The sequence below is a fragment of the Trichomycterus rosablanca genome, chromosome 25 (assembly GCF_030014385.1).
Source record: "Trichomycterus rosablanca isolate fTriRos1 chromosome 25, fTriRos1.hap1, whole genome shotgun sequence".
In the NCBI taxonomy this organism is placed as follows: domain Eukaryota; kingdom Metazoa; phylum Chordata; class Actinopteri; order Siluriformes; family Trichomycteridae; genus Trichomycterus; species Trichomycterus rosablanca.
This window is the reverse complement of record NC_086012.1, coordinates 11819184-11833048: the sequence shown is the minus strand read 5'-3', so window position 1 is coordinate 11833048 and position 13865 is coordinate 11819184. Positions and strand designations below refer to the sequence as shown.

At 40.3% G+C, this 13865-nt stretch overlaps 1 protein-coding gene across 1 annotated transcript; it reads right to left on the bottom strand.

Moving 5' to 3' along the window:
* Positions 1–4188: 4188 nt before the first annotated feature.
* abhd17aa (abhydrolase domain containing 17A, depalmitoylase a) lies at positions 4189–13419 on the bottom strand. Its single transcript, XM_062987482.1, has 5 exons — positions 13275–13419; positions 10300–10699; positions 8300–8494; positions 6341–6520; positions 4189–5080 (listed from the first exon to the last, which is right to left on the bottom strand). The coding sequence occupies exons 2-5, from the start codon at positions 10662–10664 to the stop codon at positions 4855–4857; spliced, it is 966 nt and encodes a 321-aa protein (XP_062843552.1). The 5' UTR covers positions 10665–10699; positions 13275–13419; the 3' UTR covers positions 4189–4854.
* Between the last annotated feature and the right edge of the window lie 446 nt (positions 13420–13865).

The following is a 13865-nucleotide window of genomic DNA, read 5'->3' as shown; positions in this document are numbered from 1 at the left end:
TATGTTCCCTACATAGTGCACTAGATTGTATATTAGAAAAGAATTTATGTTCCTTACTTAGTGCACTAGATAGTGTACTAGATAATAGACTTATGTTTCTTACATAAAGCTTTAGGTAGTGTATTAGTTAACAGATTTAAATTCCCTACATAGTGCACTAAATTGTATATCAGATAACGGATTTATGTTCCCTACATAGTGCACTAGATAGCATTTTAGATATGAATTTATGTTCCCTACGTAGTGCACTAGATAGTGAATTAGACAATTGGTTTATGTTCCCTACACAGTGCACCAGATTGTATATCAGATCACGGATTAATGTTCCCTACATAGTGCACTAGATAGTGTATTAGATAACGCATTCATGTTCCCTACATAGTGCACTAGACAGTATATTAGACAATTGATTTATGTTCCCTACATAGTGCACTAAATTGTATATCAGATAATTGATTTATGTTCCCTACACAGTGCACTAGATTGTATATCAGCTAACGGATTTAATATGCGTGCACGCGTGTGTGTGTGTGTCGCTCTTGGCCGCTCGTTCTAGATTCCGGGAAATTTTTTCTGACTTGCGGGCATCAGGGAGCCGCTATGTATATGCGGGAGACTCCCGGAACTTCCGGGAGACTAGGGATGTCTGCAATCTTCATTATTTTATCCAGGCTTGGGACCAGCACTGTGAGCACACTGACAAGAGCACCTCCCAATGGCTAGGCTGTTCTAACACCTGAGATCCAGGTTAGAATCTCAAAGGTGCTATAAGCAGGGCAGGCTAGCAAGTTCTATAACACCATTTATGTTTTTGGCATGGTCCTCTAATTTTTTGTAAATAATTATGACTGATTATAGCTGCTGACTACTTTGTGCCCATATAAAGAAGGCCGGTTTGAAAGAAAGAAGAACCTGCTTGCAAATCACTAAAGTTTGTGGTGATTACATGAACAAAGAAAAAGCAGGATCAGCCTTGTGTGTTCTGTCCCCATTCTTAACACTAGGCATAAATTCTATAAACGTATTATGCTGGGTGACAGGAAACAATATAAAATAATTGTATGATTTGAAAGTCATTGTCTGTTGGGCTGGTTTAATTTAAGCTTGAGCTGGTTTTTGGCTGCAGTGTTTCTTTCTCCTCTACAACAGCACTGAGAAACAGTGACTCGGCTGTTTCACCCAAGGCTATCCTAAATGTATTGTAAAATGCACAGTATTTTTAAATAGGTAAATGTTTTACTCATTTATATTAAATGTTACTAAATAGATGTAATTTAGAGTATTTAGTATTTAGACTATTTCATTCAACTCTGAATTTGTGCTGCGTTTTATCTATTTTATAAGTCTCTGCAGAATTATGGATTGAACTAAATGACAGATTTATAGTGCCATCTAGTGGTAAACCTGAGTAGTGGTGGAGATGGGCATTACTAGCTCTACTGTACATACAGAAACACTTTGACTTACGTCGTTAATTCGTTTCACAACTTAAGACTCACGACTTAAGTCGAATAAATCCTTCAAAAACGACCTAAACACGCTTTAAAAGAGTTTAAAAACGACCTGAACACTCCACATATAAACCCCATAAGCAAATACATAACGTGGCTAATACGTTATAAGTAACGTCGTTCGATAATAAAATATTTGTAACAAATGTATGCATTTTTAAAGATGCTAATTTAAAGAAAAAAACAACATATTTACTCGTAACTGATGGGTGGCGTCGACAAATATTAATTTATTAATATTAATCAATGCAAACGAGACGCTGCGAAAAACCCTAAGCAACACAAGATTAAATGAACAGTGATGAAACAGCGCCGCCCTGCGGTAGAACGCTGGAACTGTGTGTACCGTAATGTAAATAAGGCAATATAAATAAATTTAATAATAAATAAAATTAAATATATAAATAATAATACAATTAAATAAATAATACATTTTATACACTATATTATTTAATATTATATTATATATTATTTAATATATTTTATTTAATTACTATATTATTATTACTACTATATTATTTAATATATTTAAAATTTTATTTTGTGTGATTTTGCTATTTTTTATTGCATATGTGATTTTTTTAGTTTGTATAGGCTTTTAATAGATAGATATTTTAATGATACCAAAGGAAATAAAATAATATTTAATATTTAATAAAGATATTAATTAATATATAATATATTAAATATAATTTAAAATTGAAATCTATTGAATATATATTAAATCATATTTAGTAAATCATATTTTTTCCTGACTGACAAAAAGTCGCATAAACAAACCCATACAATTTACAATTTAACCTAATATTGAAGAAATTTGGAACAATTCAAGCTGTCATCAAGTTTACAGCACATACATTATACAGTATATGATATGATGTTTTTTACCTCTTTATTTTGAGGGGGGTCCAAGTAATAATTAGGAGGGTCACCCCTCATAATTCGTACCATGCATTTACTACCAGATGGACAAGTCGATTACGTTCACATTATTAGCATTTAGCTGATAGTTTTATCCAAAGCGACTTACAGTACTGTAGACTAAGCAATTGAGGGTTAAGGGACTTAACAAGGCCCAACAGTGGCAATCTGACAGTGGTGGGGCTTGAACCAGTAACCTTTTGATTACTAGTCATGTACCTTAACCGCTAGGATCTCAGCATTATAACCAGTGTGAGATTTACAGCACAGTCTAAATGCCTACTTCTATGCTTGGCTTACCATTGATTTGTTCATCTGTCTGACCAAGTTGATTCATTTGATCACCCAGTCCCTTAGGATTGGCCGTGAATGATACTGGTATGATGTATTTTTTTTTTATATAAATACTGTACTAGCGAATGTCTTGTAAGTTAATTGTGATATGATTTACATGGCTGCAGACTGAGGGAAAAAGATATAGACAGACACACAGGAACATAAGTTGCAGCCCATAATGGAAGCGGTGATGCGGAAAACCAATTGAAAGCTACATTCATGACAGAAAACTGGCCGTCATTATTTGCAGTCTAAGCTCTGCAAGACGTGTTACGGTTATAAATAAAACCACACAGTTTTCGATCAAGAAAGTGTTGTTATATTCACAGTAACTTCAGTCCTATTGAATGCTGCCAAACTACTTGTTTTGTGAAAAAGCTGTATTCCTTAAAATCAATACAAAACAAAACACCGGGCCCGGCACAATCTACAAACCCCATTTCTAGAGAAGTCGGGACACGTGTAGAACACATTCAAAACAAGAATATGCGAGTTGTTCGTTCTTTTCCCAGATGTAGGCAATCTTGTTTGTATGTAAGATAGCCCCCCTGGTGATTCGAACCCTAGATTACAGAGCTAGTGGTATAGTGCAAATCACCACTGCACCACAAGTACCTCAGACTTTCTTAAATTGACAAAAGTAAAAAGTCCGATCCAACAGACGAGCTCCTGTAGCTCAAATTGCTGAAGACGTTAATGCTGGTTCTGATATAAAGGTGTCAGAATATGACCCCTGCCGAAAGCACCAACTGAGGGCACGTGAGTATCAAAACTGGACCACGGAGCAATGGAAGAAGGTGGCCTGGTCTGATGAATCACGTTTCCTTTTACATCACGTGGATGGCCGTGTGTATGTGCAGTGCTTACCTGGGGAACACATGGCACCGGGATGCACTATGGGAGGAAGGCAAGCCGGCTGAGGCAGTGTGATGCTTTGGGCAATGTTCTGCTGGGAAACCTTGGTCCTGCCATCCATGTGGATGTTATTTAGACACGTAGCACCGACCTAAGCATTGTTGTAGACATGGAAACGGTATTCCCTGGATAATGCGCCCTACCGCAGAGCAAAAATGCTTCAGGGATGGTTGGAGGGACACAACGACGAGTTCGGCCTCCAAATCCCCCAGATCTTATTACAATCGAGGATCTGTGGGACGTGCTGGACAAACAAGTCCGATCCATGGAGACCCCACCTCACAACTTAAGAGGAGTTAAAGGATCTGCTGGTAACATCTTGGTGCCAGATACCCCAGCACACCTTCAGGGGTCTAGTGGAGTACATGCCTCGACGGGTCAACGCTGTTCTGGCAGCAAAAGGGGGACAAACACAACCAAATAACTTCCAATAACTAACAGGTTTCTGCCATTCTGGTTTCTCTGACAGCGCTGGTGAAAACAAATTGAACATATTTAAATAATATGGCTTTTTAATGATTTATTAGCAAATATCCTTATCCAATCATTCCATGTTTTGTGAAAACATTCTGTGTATATTCTTCAGGTATATATCACTCACCCTACAAAACAAATAGTCGACAATAAGTGTTTTTAAAAATTCCTGTTAACAGTCCCTAATAAATCAATACACATACACCCGACCCATGTAGAATCTCCAGAAGGTCAGGCCAGCACACATGCAAACCACCCAATCTGTCCAGCAGAGATCATATAGACAAAGGGGAAAAAAAAAACAGACACCCTGGTTGTCCGTTGGGACAGGAAAATCGTCCTTAAGCCCAAAATACATCGAACGAACCAAAACATACAGATCTATAGACTTGGAATTGCACTTATGCATCAAATAGGGGGAAAAAACAAGAAACTGCGAATAAAGTTCATGACGGATTTTTTTTGCTCTGTTGGATTCAAAACGTCCCCTTTCGGCTGTTGAAATATATTTTTTTTTAATGTAAAGTTCATTTCAAAAAGTGGAAACGTTTAATAACAGGCCTGTAAGTTCACACTGGCACTTCATTTCACCTTGACATAGGTGGCCACTTGTCCTCATTTCAGTACGAACTCGCAGGTCCTGGAAGGTGTGTGTGTGTGTGTGTGTGTGTGTGTGCGCGTGTGTATTGCTGGCTTTTCAGGCGTACTGAGCGGTCAGTTCCTGGCCGATGAAGCGGCGGAGGCGCTCCAGGTACTGGCTGTAGAGCTCGATGTCGTTGTGGCCGGCTCCGTCCACCCAGAGAGGCTCGACGGCCTTGGGGCAGCGCTCGAACAGGGCCAGGCCGTGAGAGAAATCGATCACTTCGTCCTCCGTGCCGTGGATGATCAGCACCGGAGACGTGATCTTGGACACCTTCTCGATGCTGTGTGAGAGAGGAGGGGGAGGGGTTGGTTAATTCCAGTGAATTCTTTTATTTTTTAATAAATTAACCGGTATAACACACAAAAATAAGAAAATAAGAAAATAAATTGAAATAAGAAAGTAAATGTTTCCAAATTAGAGTACTGGGGTGGCACAGCGGTATATTACACTAGCCCACTATGCTATAGGCAATCTGTGTGTCTACATGATGTGATGTCTATGGCTGGGGGGCTCTGACCAAAGCCCTATGATAGAAGAATGCCTTTATTTGTCATATATAATGAAATTCTTTTCATATCCCAGCTTGTCTGGAGGCTGGGGTCAGAGCGCGGGGTCAGCTATTGTACGGCGCCCCTGGAGCAGACAGGGTTAAGGGCCTTGCATAGCAGAGCTTGGATTTGAACGGACAATCTTCCGACTGACAGCCCAAAGCTCTGCCCACTAGACTTGTGTTCAGTGTTTCCTGCTGAAACCGGAGCCTGCAACCCTGACCAGGATCATTTCATGTACCAATTCGAATCTCAGCTGTGCGATCGACCAGCCAGGGGCATACACGGATATGGTATGGGATTGGCTGTGTGTCTATAGGGGGGAGGGAAAAGGTCGATTAGGGATGCCTCATTACTGCTGCAATAGCAACCTCTGCTGGCTGGTCAAGGCACCTGCACAAAAAGCAGTCTGTCTGAAAACCTATTGAGCTGCCTTGCTGCCTACCGCCTACCTGTGCAGCTGCCTAAGTAGAAAAGATTCTATTAAGACTTCTAATCAAACTTATAAGGCAGGTTAATCAGACCCACTATGTATGATTATGTCCCCACAGTTTTATTTACTAAGCTAACACAGTTAAAATCAGGCCATTTATTCCAATGGGCTGAGGTGGCACAACCCGCCAGCTACCATCTCCCTCTGTGCACCTAAAAGGTTAAATTGTCACTGACAAGCCAGTTCGTTGCTCCGCATCCATCCTCTATATTAGTCATTTTTGTGAGAAAAGTGGTGCTGCACTGAATGCTGGGATTGCCTCCACCACCGAGGAAGCATCCTCTTTTATTCATTTACTCAGAGTTCCAAGCCATTTAAGAATTTAGACAGCATTCTTCTTGGGAGCGAGCGTAGCATGATGTCTATGTGAAATGCATCTATGTAGAGTGCTCACTAGGTTTTCGGGCCTACCCTATACCCTAACCTTTTTGGAGCTGTCTCTAAAAGCAAACAGGCACACGTGTCTACCAAAAGAGTGTAACATAGCTGAAGTACTAACTTTGGAAAGGCATCGAAGCAGTAGGTCTTCTTCGTTTCAGGGAAGGCCACCCTCATGCCAGAGGTGAGCGGGGAATGGAGGACCACGGCAGCACATTCATACCGCGATGCCAGGTCTACTGTGGGCACCGTGCCAATACTCTGGCCATAGAGGATTATGTTCTCAGGGCTGATGCCATACCTGAAAAGTAATTAAAGGGAGAGTTAAAACCAGTGTCAACACATCGTCATGCTTCACTGTTTGCAATGTAAACGTTCATGGATTCTGTAGACGTCTTTAGCAGTCACACGTGACACTAGAATAGAATCCAGATATTCTTTATAATTTAACTGTCAAATTACATTATTATAACCACCAGCTAATGTGTTTTGTGTTTTTGTGTTTTATCGCCATTATAAGCTCTATATTTAGAGCCATCTCTATGGCGTGCCATTTGTATCTTTTTCAGAATACTTTAACTACATGAAAGATGTTTAAAGAGGTTTAGGTTATAAGAGTTGTTTTAGTTTTATGCTTTTAAGAAATTTTAAAATCTTAGGAGCTGTTTTTCTAGCAAAACTCGCATTCGCATAGAATATGTTTAATTGTTAATGTAATTGAGCAATGAGGGCACTTTGGGGCCTGTTCTCCTTTTAGTAGGTGTCCGTGTGTAAGGTTTGAGTGTCCTATTCTGCATCGTGTAAGGGCTACTTGGTCCTCCCTCTTCTGAGTATAGTTAATTTTGTTTGGTCGTACGTTTTGTTGGATTTCCCCGAGTTTGTTATTTTCTTGTAAATCCCAGTCCTCTTGCCATTTTTCTTGTATATAGCTCCTTATGAGGGGTCTTAAGTCTGTTGGTGGTATGTATATTGGTGTGACTGGTTGTTCTGCTGCTCTTTTGGCTATAGTATCTGCTTCTTCGTTTCCCTTTATACCCTTGTGGCCTGGTATCCAGCAAAACCTCAGTATTTTATTTGATTCTTCCAGTGCTTTCAGTTTATGCAGTATTTCTTCGATGATGGGGTGGTCAATATTGAGTGATTTGATGGCTTGAATGCAGGACTTTGAATCTGTGCATATAGTGGCTTTCTGGTGACTTCCACCAGCTAATATCCAGAGTGAATAATTAAGGTCCTGGTAGGTTGTCACAGGTATCTGGAGCCACGCTGACTGCAGTGCATCCCACAGCTGCTGGAGGGGGCGCGGGGGAGGATTCAAAGAGCTAACAAGACCATCAAGGTGGTCCCACAGATGCTCAACTTGGTTCAAGTCTGAGGAATTAGGGAGCCAGGGTACATTTACATTTCCTGCATTTAGCAGACGCTCTTATCCAAAGCGACTTACAGAAGTGCTTCCATAGTGAACATTTCATTTCTCAAGTTTAAGTAGACAACAGTCGAAGAACACAAATCTGCTGAAACCTGTTAGAACCAAAGTGTTTTTTTTTTTTGTTTTTTTTTTGGAAATGGAAAAAAAAAAGTAAAAAGGTGGGTTTTTAATCGTTTTTTAAAGAGAGCAAGAGACTCGGACAGACAGAGGAAGTTCATTCCACCACTTGGGTGCTAGAACAGAGAAGAGCCTTGATGCTTGTCTTCCTTTAGTCCTGGGTGGAGGCTCAAGTCGAGCGAGACTAGTGGCTCGGAGGTTGCGTGGTACAGAGCGGGGTTTGATTAGACCGCGAAGATAGCTTGGGTCTGGTCCATTTGTTTTAAACTGAATGCGTGCAGCTACAGGAAGCCAGTGAAGGGTAGTACTTTGTCACATTGTCTTGCTGGAAAACAATCGGCATGTATGGGTGTACGTGCTCTGCAAGGATGGATTCATACCCAAATCAGTTGAATGCGCCTTCCACACCTTATATACCCACCAAGCCAGCTCACGAAATGTGTGTTCTTTCATGAGCTACGAAAGTAAGAAGTGGTCATAATGATGTGACTTGTTAGTGTATCTGTGTCATACATCCTGTAGAGTTATCCCCACCTCGTGCGCAACGCATGCCAGGCGGCGTCTATGTCGGCATACAGGTTCTTCTCGGATGGTTTTCCCGTGCTGGCTCCATAACCAGAGTAATCGTAGGAGAAGATGTTGCAATTGATGCGAGTGCCGAGGCCGATGTAGAAGCTGCTCATCTGACCGAGGTCCACGGCATTACCGTGAGAAAAGAGCACAGTGTACCTGCACAGATAAGCACCAGATGTGATTAACAGGTTAAAGAAGTCAATGAGTTCATTGTTCGATTAACTGTCGTTTCACTGAAATGTCATTTCAATACATTTCTAAAAGCTTACAATGACGAACCGAGTCTTAGTTGTATATTTTATTAGGATTTTAACGTCATGTTTTACACACTTTGGTTACATTCATGACAGAACAGGTAATTACTGGTTACACAAGATTCATCAGTTCAAGTTTAATGGCAAACACATTCATGGACAATTTTGTATCTCCAGTTTACCTCACTTGCATGTTTTGGACTGTTGGAGGAAATCAGAGCTCCCGGAGGAAACCCGCACAGACACGGGGAGAACATGCAAACTCCACATTGTGCCGCTCTCTGCCGTCGCCCCACGAATGAAACACTTTTCCTCCCAATCATTGTGAAAATATTACGTTTTCTTTCGCTTTTCTGACGTTTTATTATTATTATTATTATTATTATTATTATTATTATAAACCGCATCTCACTCCCCGTCGTAGCTGCGCATGAGTAGCTTGCTTGTCTCAGCGTTATGCGCACGCCTGCACCCAGACAAGAGCTCATATAAACATACAACATTTCTGTTTTTAAAATGTTATATTCACTATTGTCATTTTCAAATCTACATCAATGCAAGTGTTATTGATTCAAAAAGAACAGCAACACAAATACAATTTTTAGACGGAGCTCTATAGTCACTAGTACTATTTTAGAACATGTCCACCGGGTTGGTGACCCCTGCTCTAGACTGTCATTATATAAACTGCTCAGAAAAAATTTAGATATCATAATTACTATAATTACTCATAATTATGTAGGCTTTTGAATTAAAGGAAGTTTTCAGAAATCAAAACAGCCCTGATAGAACAGAAAGAGCTTTTTCCAAAACATTAGCACCTATTTTTGAGAGAGGTGCTCACAGGCAACAGTGCTCATACACTGATCAGCCATAACATTAAAACACTCACTGTTCATTTTATCAGCTCCACTTGTTCTACAATTACTGACCGTAGTCTATCTATTTCTCTACATATCTTTTTAACCTGCTTTAACCCTGTTCCTCAATGGTCAGGACCCACACAGGACCACCACAGAGCAGGTATTATTTAAGTGGTGGATCATTCTCAGCACTGCAGTGACACTGACATGGTGGTGGTGTGTTAGTGTGTGTTGTGCTGGTATGAGTGGATCAGACACAGCAATTCTGCTGGAGTTTTTAAATACCGTGTCCACTCACTGTCCACTCTATTAAACACTCCTACCTAATTGGTCCACCTTTAGATTGAAAGTCAGAGACGATCGCTCATCTATTGTTGCTCTTTGAGTTGGTCATCTTCTAGACCTTCATCGGTGGTCACAGGACGCTGCCCATGGGGCGCCGTTAGCTGGATGTTCTTGGTTGGTGGACTATTCTCAGTCAAGCAGTGACACTCCATCAGCGCTGCTGTGTCTGATCCAATCATACCAGCACAACTCACACTAACACACCACCACCATGTCAGTGTCACTGCAGTGCTGAGAATGATCCACCACCTAAATAATACCTGCTCTGTGGTGGTCCTGTGGGGGTCCTGACCATTGAAGAACAGCATGAAAGGGGGTAACAAAGCATGCAGAGAAACATATGGACTACAGTCAGTAATTGTAGAACTACAAAGTGCTTCTATATGGTAAGTGGGGCTGATAACATGGACAGTGTGTGTACAAACAAGGAGGTGGTTTTGATGTCATGGCTGATCGGTGTATGTGTACGTGATATGTTCAGCCCGTGTCTGATTTCTACCTGGCCGTGGGGGCACAGCGGATGTACATGCAGCCCACTTTGTTTCCACGTCTGGAGTGAGTGAGAAAGACCTCTGTTCCATCCAGCTCTCTTTGGGAGTACTGGAACTCGGCTCGCTCCGACAGATGGAGCTTCCATTTGCCCTCTCCTCCTCGGTCTCCTCCGGCTCCTCGCCCGCTCCGACCCAACCGAGACCGCAGGCCTGAGGCGCTCAGGTCCGAGCTCACGGCTGGGACAGTGTCCTGTTCAGGCAGTAAAGTGTAAGTGGGCTCTGGGGGCAGGAAGGCCAACTTCGCTGCGATTTGGCTCGGGCAAGGTGGACAGCAGAAGAGGCAGCAGAGTTCTTTGATTGACAATCCGTTCATCTTTCCAGCGCTGAGAGGAGAAAAGCTGGAAGAAACTAAGAGGAGGATACAGTGTTAATATCTATTATTCGCGCACACACCTAGTTCTTTAGGCAAATAGGAGAATGTTTTAATATTAAAATGAAAAAAAAAAAAAACCTGAAGTGAAACTTTCTAGTACAGGAGGCATCAAGATCGGATGTATCACTGTTCTGCTTCAAAGCCCATTATGAAAATGATTCCCTTCTAATTTACACAACAATGACTTCTATTATGACTCTCTACCTGGATATACAAAGCACGTTCTTTTCCTAATTATTTAAATTTACAGACAATTCCTTGTTTCAATATGTGACACTTTTAACTAAACACTGACAATGTAATTTTCATATTTTTTATTTATAAGAGCTGCACACTCCTGTATGAACTGAAGATTTCTCTGTTTTCTAAAGCATAAAGAAACTCCAAAAGGCGTTGTCTGTTCTTCCCACAAATCAAACATAGTTGTTTAAATACGTAACAATTATGTCAACATTAAAAAAGCTGTATCTGTGAACACTGTTTCAACATACATGTAATATATTGTTAAGTAATATTTGGCTTTAATTTGTTGTAGAGTAATCATTCCACACATCTCACTGTAGCATACCTTTACAACTATACACTGATCAGCCGTAACATTAAAACCACCTCCGTGTTTCTACACACACTGTCCATTTTATCAGCTCCACTTACCATATAGGAGCACTTTAGTCCATCTGTTTCTCTGCATGCTTTGTTAACACCCTTTCATGCTGTTCTTCAATGGTCAGGACCCCCACAGGACCTCCGCAGAGCAGGTATTATTTGGGTGGTGGGTCATTCTCAGCACTGCAGTGACACTGACATGGTGGTGGTGTGTTAGTGTGTGTTGTGCTGGTATGACTGGATAAACCACAGCAGCGCTGCTGGAGTTTTTAAACACCTCACTGTCACTGCTGGACTGACAACAGTCCACCAACCAAAATTATCCAGCCAACAGCGCCCCACAGGCAGCGTCCTGTGAGCACTGATGAAGGTCTACAAGATGACCAACTCAAACAGCAGCAATAGATGAGCGATCGTTTCTGACTTTACATCTACAAGGTGGACCGACTAGGTAGGAGTGTCTAACAGAGTGGACAGTGAGTGGACACGGCATTTAAAAACTCCAGCAGCGCTGCTGTGTCTGATCCACTCATACCAGCACAACACACACTAACACACCACCACCATGTCAGTGTCACTGCAGTGCTGAGAATGATCCTCCACCTAAATAATACCTGCTCTGTAGTGGTCCAGTGGGGGTCCTGATTATTGAAGAACAGGGTGAAAGCAGGTTAAAAAGGTATGTAGAGAAATAGATAGAAATAGTGCTCCTATATGGTAAGTGGAGCTGATAAAATGGACAGTGAGTGTAGAAACAAGGAGCTGGTTTTAATGTTGTGGCTCATCAGTGTATGTTAAATACAGGTACTTGTCAGATAAACTTACCTTACTTTCGAAAAGTTGAATTTAATGCTTTATATTGGTGTCTCTCTGTTTTAATGTTTATTTTCCCTGCCCGGTATCTTTTGTCCTTAGTATACGCATACATTCAAATGATAATTACCTAATTTTTACCTAGTTTCCAGTCAATACCCAGGTAAGGTGCATGTTTAAAACATAGCTCTCATATAATAAAAGGTGGAAATTATATCACTGTGTTGTATAATAAAAATGGAAACATATCAATTGAGTCCTAAAGCCTTTAGGGCTGGTTTAAAACCAAATCTGGATATGATTCACTAAAAAGGCTTAAAAATTATTCTGGTAAACTGAATGATTGATCAACCAAAGGGGGGAATTAGTTCTTCAGTGGCTTTGTAGATATTTGACAACGTTGTGCCTTAAATATAATAAACAAATTAATTAATAAATACATACATTAAATTAAAAATAAAATTAATGTATTAAATTGTTTTACAAACTATGTTGTGTATTTGTTTTAATTACCATCGTCTTATGTACTGTATTCATCTGCATTAATGCCTTTATTATTACCTAGGCTGCATCTCAAACCGCATACTACCTTACTACATAGTGTGTAAAATAAGTACATCACCACTGAAGTCGTTACTGTTTTAGGATACTATTTAGTATGCTAGTATTCATGGTAAAGACGGTCTTAATGTAAACGTTTAACCAGACTCAGCTAGGCATTTAACAAGGCGACCGTATTGCTGACTAGCAAAATTATCAACCTTCTTCGAGAGCCACACTGCGTACCAAATTCTTATTTAGTCGAATTTTTAGTACAAAGCTGAATATTAATGTTGACAAAGAGAAAACTGTCTTAATAATATAATAATTATTTCAACCGGATGTGTTAGCTGCTGGCTAGAACAGAGGACGTTCAGTACTATCGCTAAAGGATGAATCCCAAATGGCACCCTACCTCCCTATACATCTGCACTAGATGGAACATGTAAATACAGCGCCATCATCCTATGTAGGGCGCGATATATTCAAAACAGATCCATTTGGGATGCAGCCAAAAATCTAGCCTTGACCCAAACCTAGCTCGTTCGGCACCACAAGAGATAGCAAAAAAAATACATAAATAACACTTACCCAAGTCTATCAAGATCTCTGTTATTTCACTATGTTTCTATTCATATTAAAAAGTCAAATCTTGGTCCAGTGTTCCCGAAAGCATCTAAAAAAACAGTGCAAAACATTTAGCTTGAGTGAGCGGCTGGCAGTTTTGCTAACTAGAACTGAAGATTCACTTCGAAAAAGAGTCGATTCTTCTATTCAGGGTATTTGGAATCAAGAATCAAAAACCGGAGTCAACTGTCTTGTTAAATGTATTTAATATTGAGAGTCGACTCTAAAGCTTTGGTGCCGACTTGATTTAAATTGAATCGACTCAATTTGTGCAAAACAACGGCTGTTTCCTAAATAGCATAGTACACACTGCGTACTACCCGTGTATTATGCAATAAGCAAGAATGTTTGTTTGTTTACTATGCTGTAATGTGACTAATAGGTAGTTTGTACACACACCTCCCTAATTTATTTATTTTTAATAACCTCGCCACCCTGATCTGGCGAGAAATACATCCTCAATATGGCGCAATTTAATTTTTAATTTTATTTTATATTCGATCTTTTTCGATGAGGAGCATGCTATCTATATTTTGACATTTTTTTTTTTTTTTT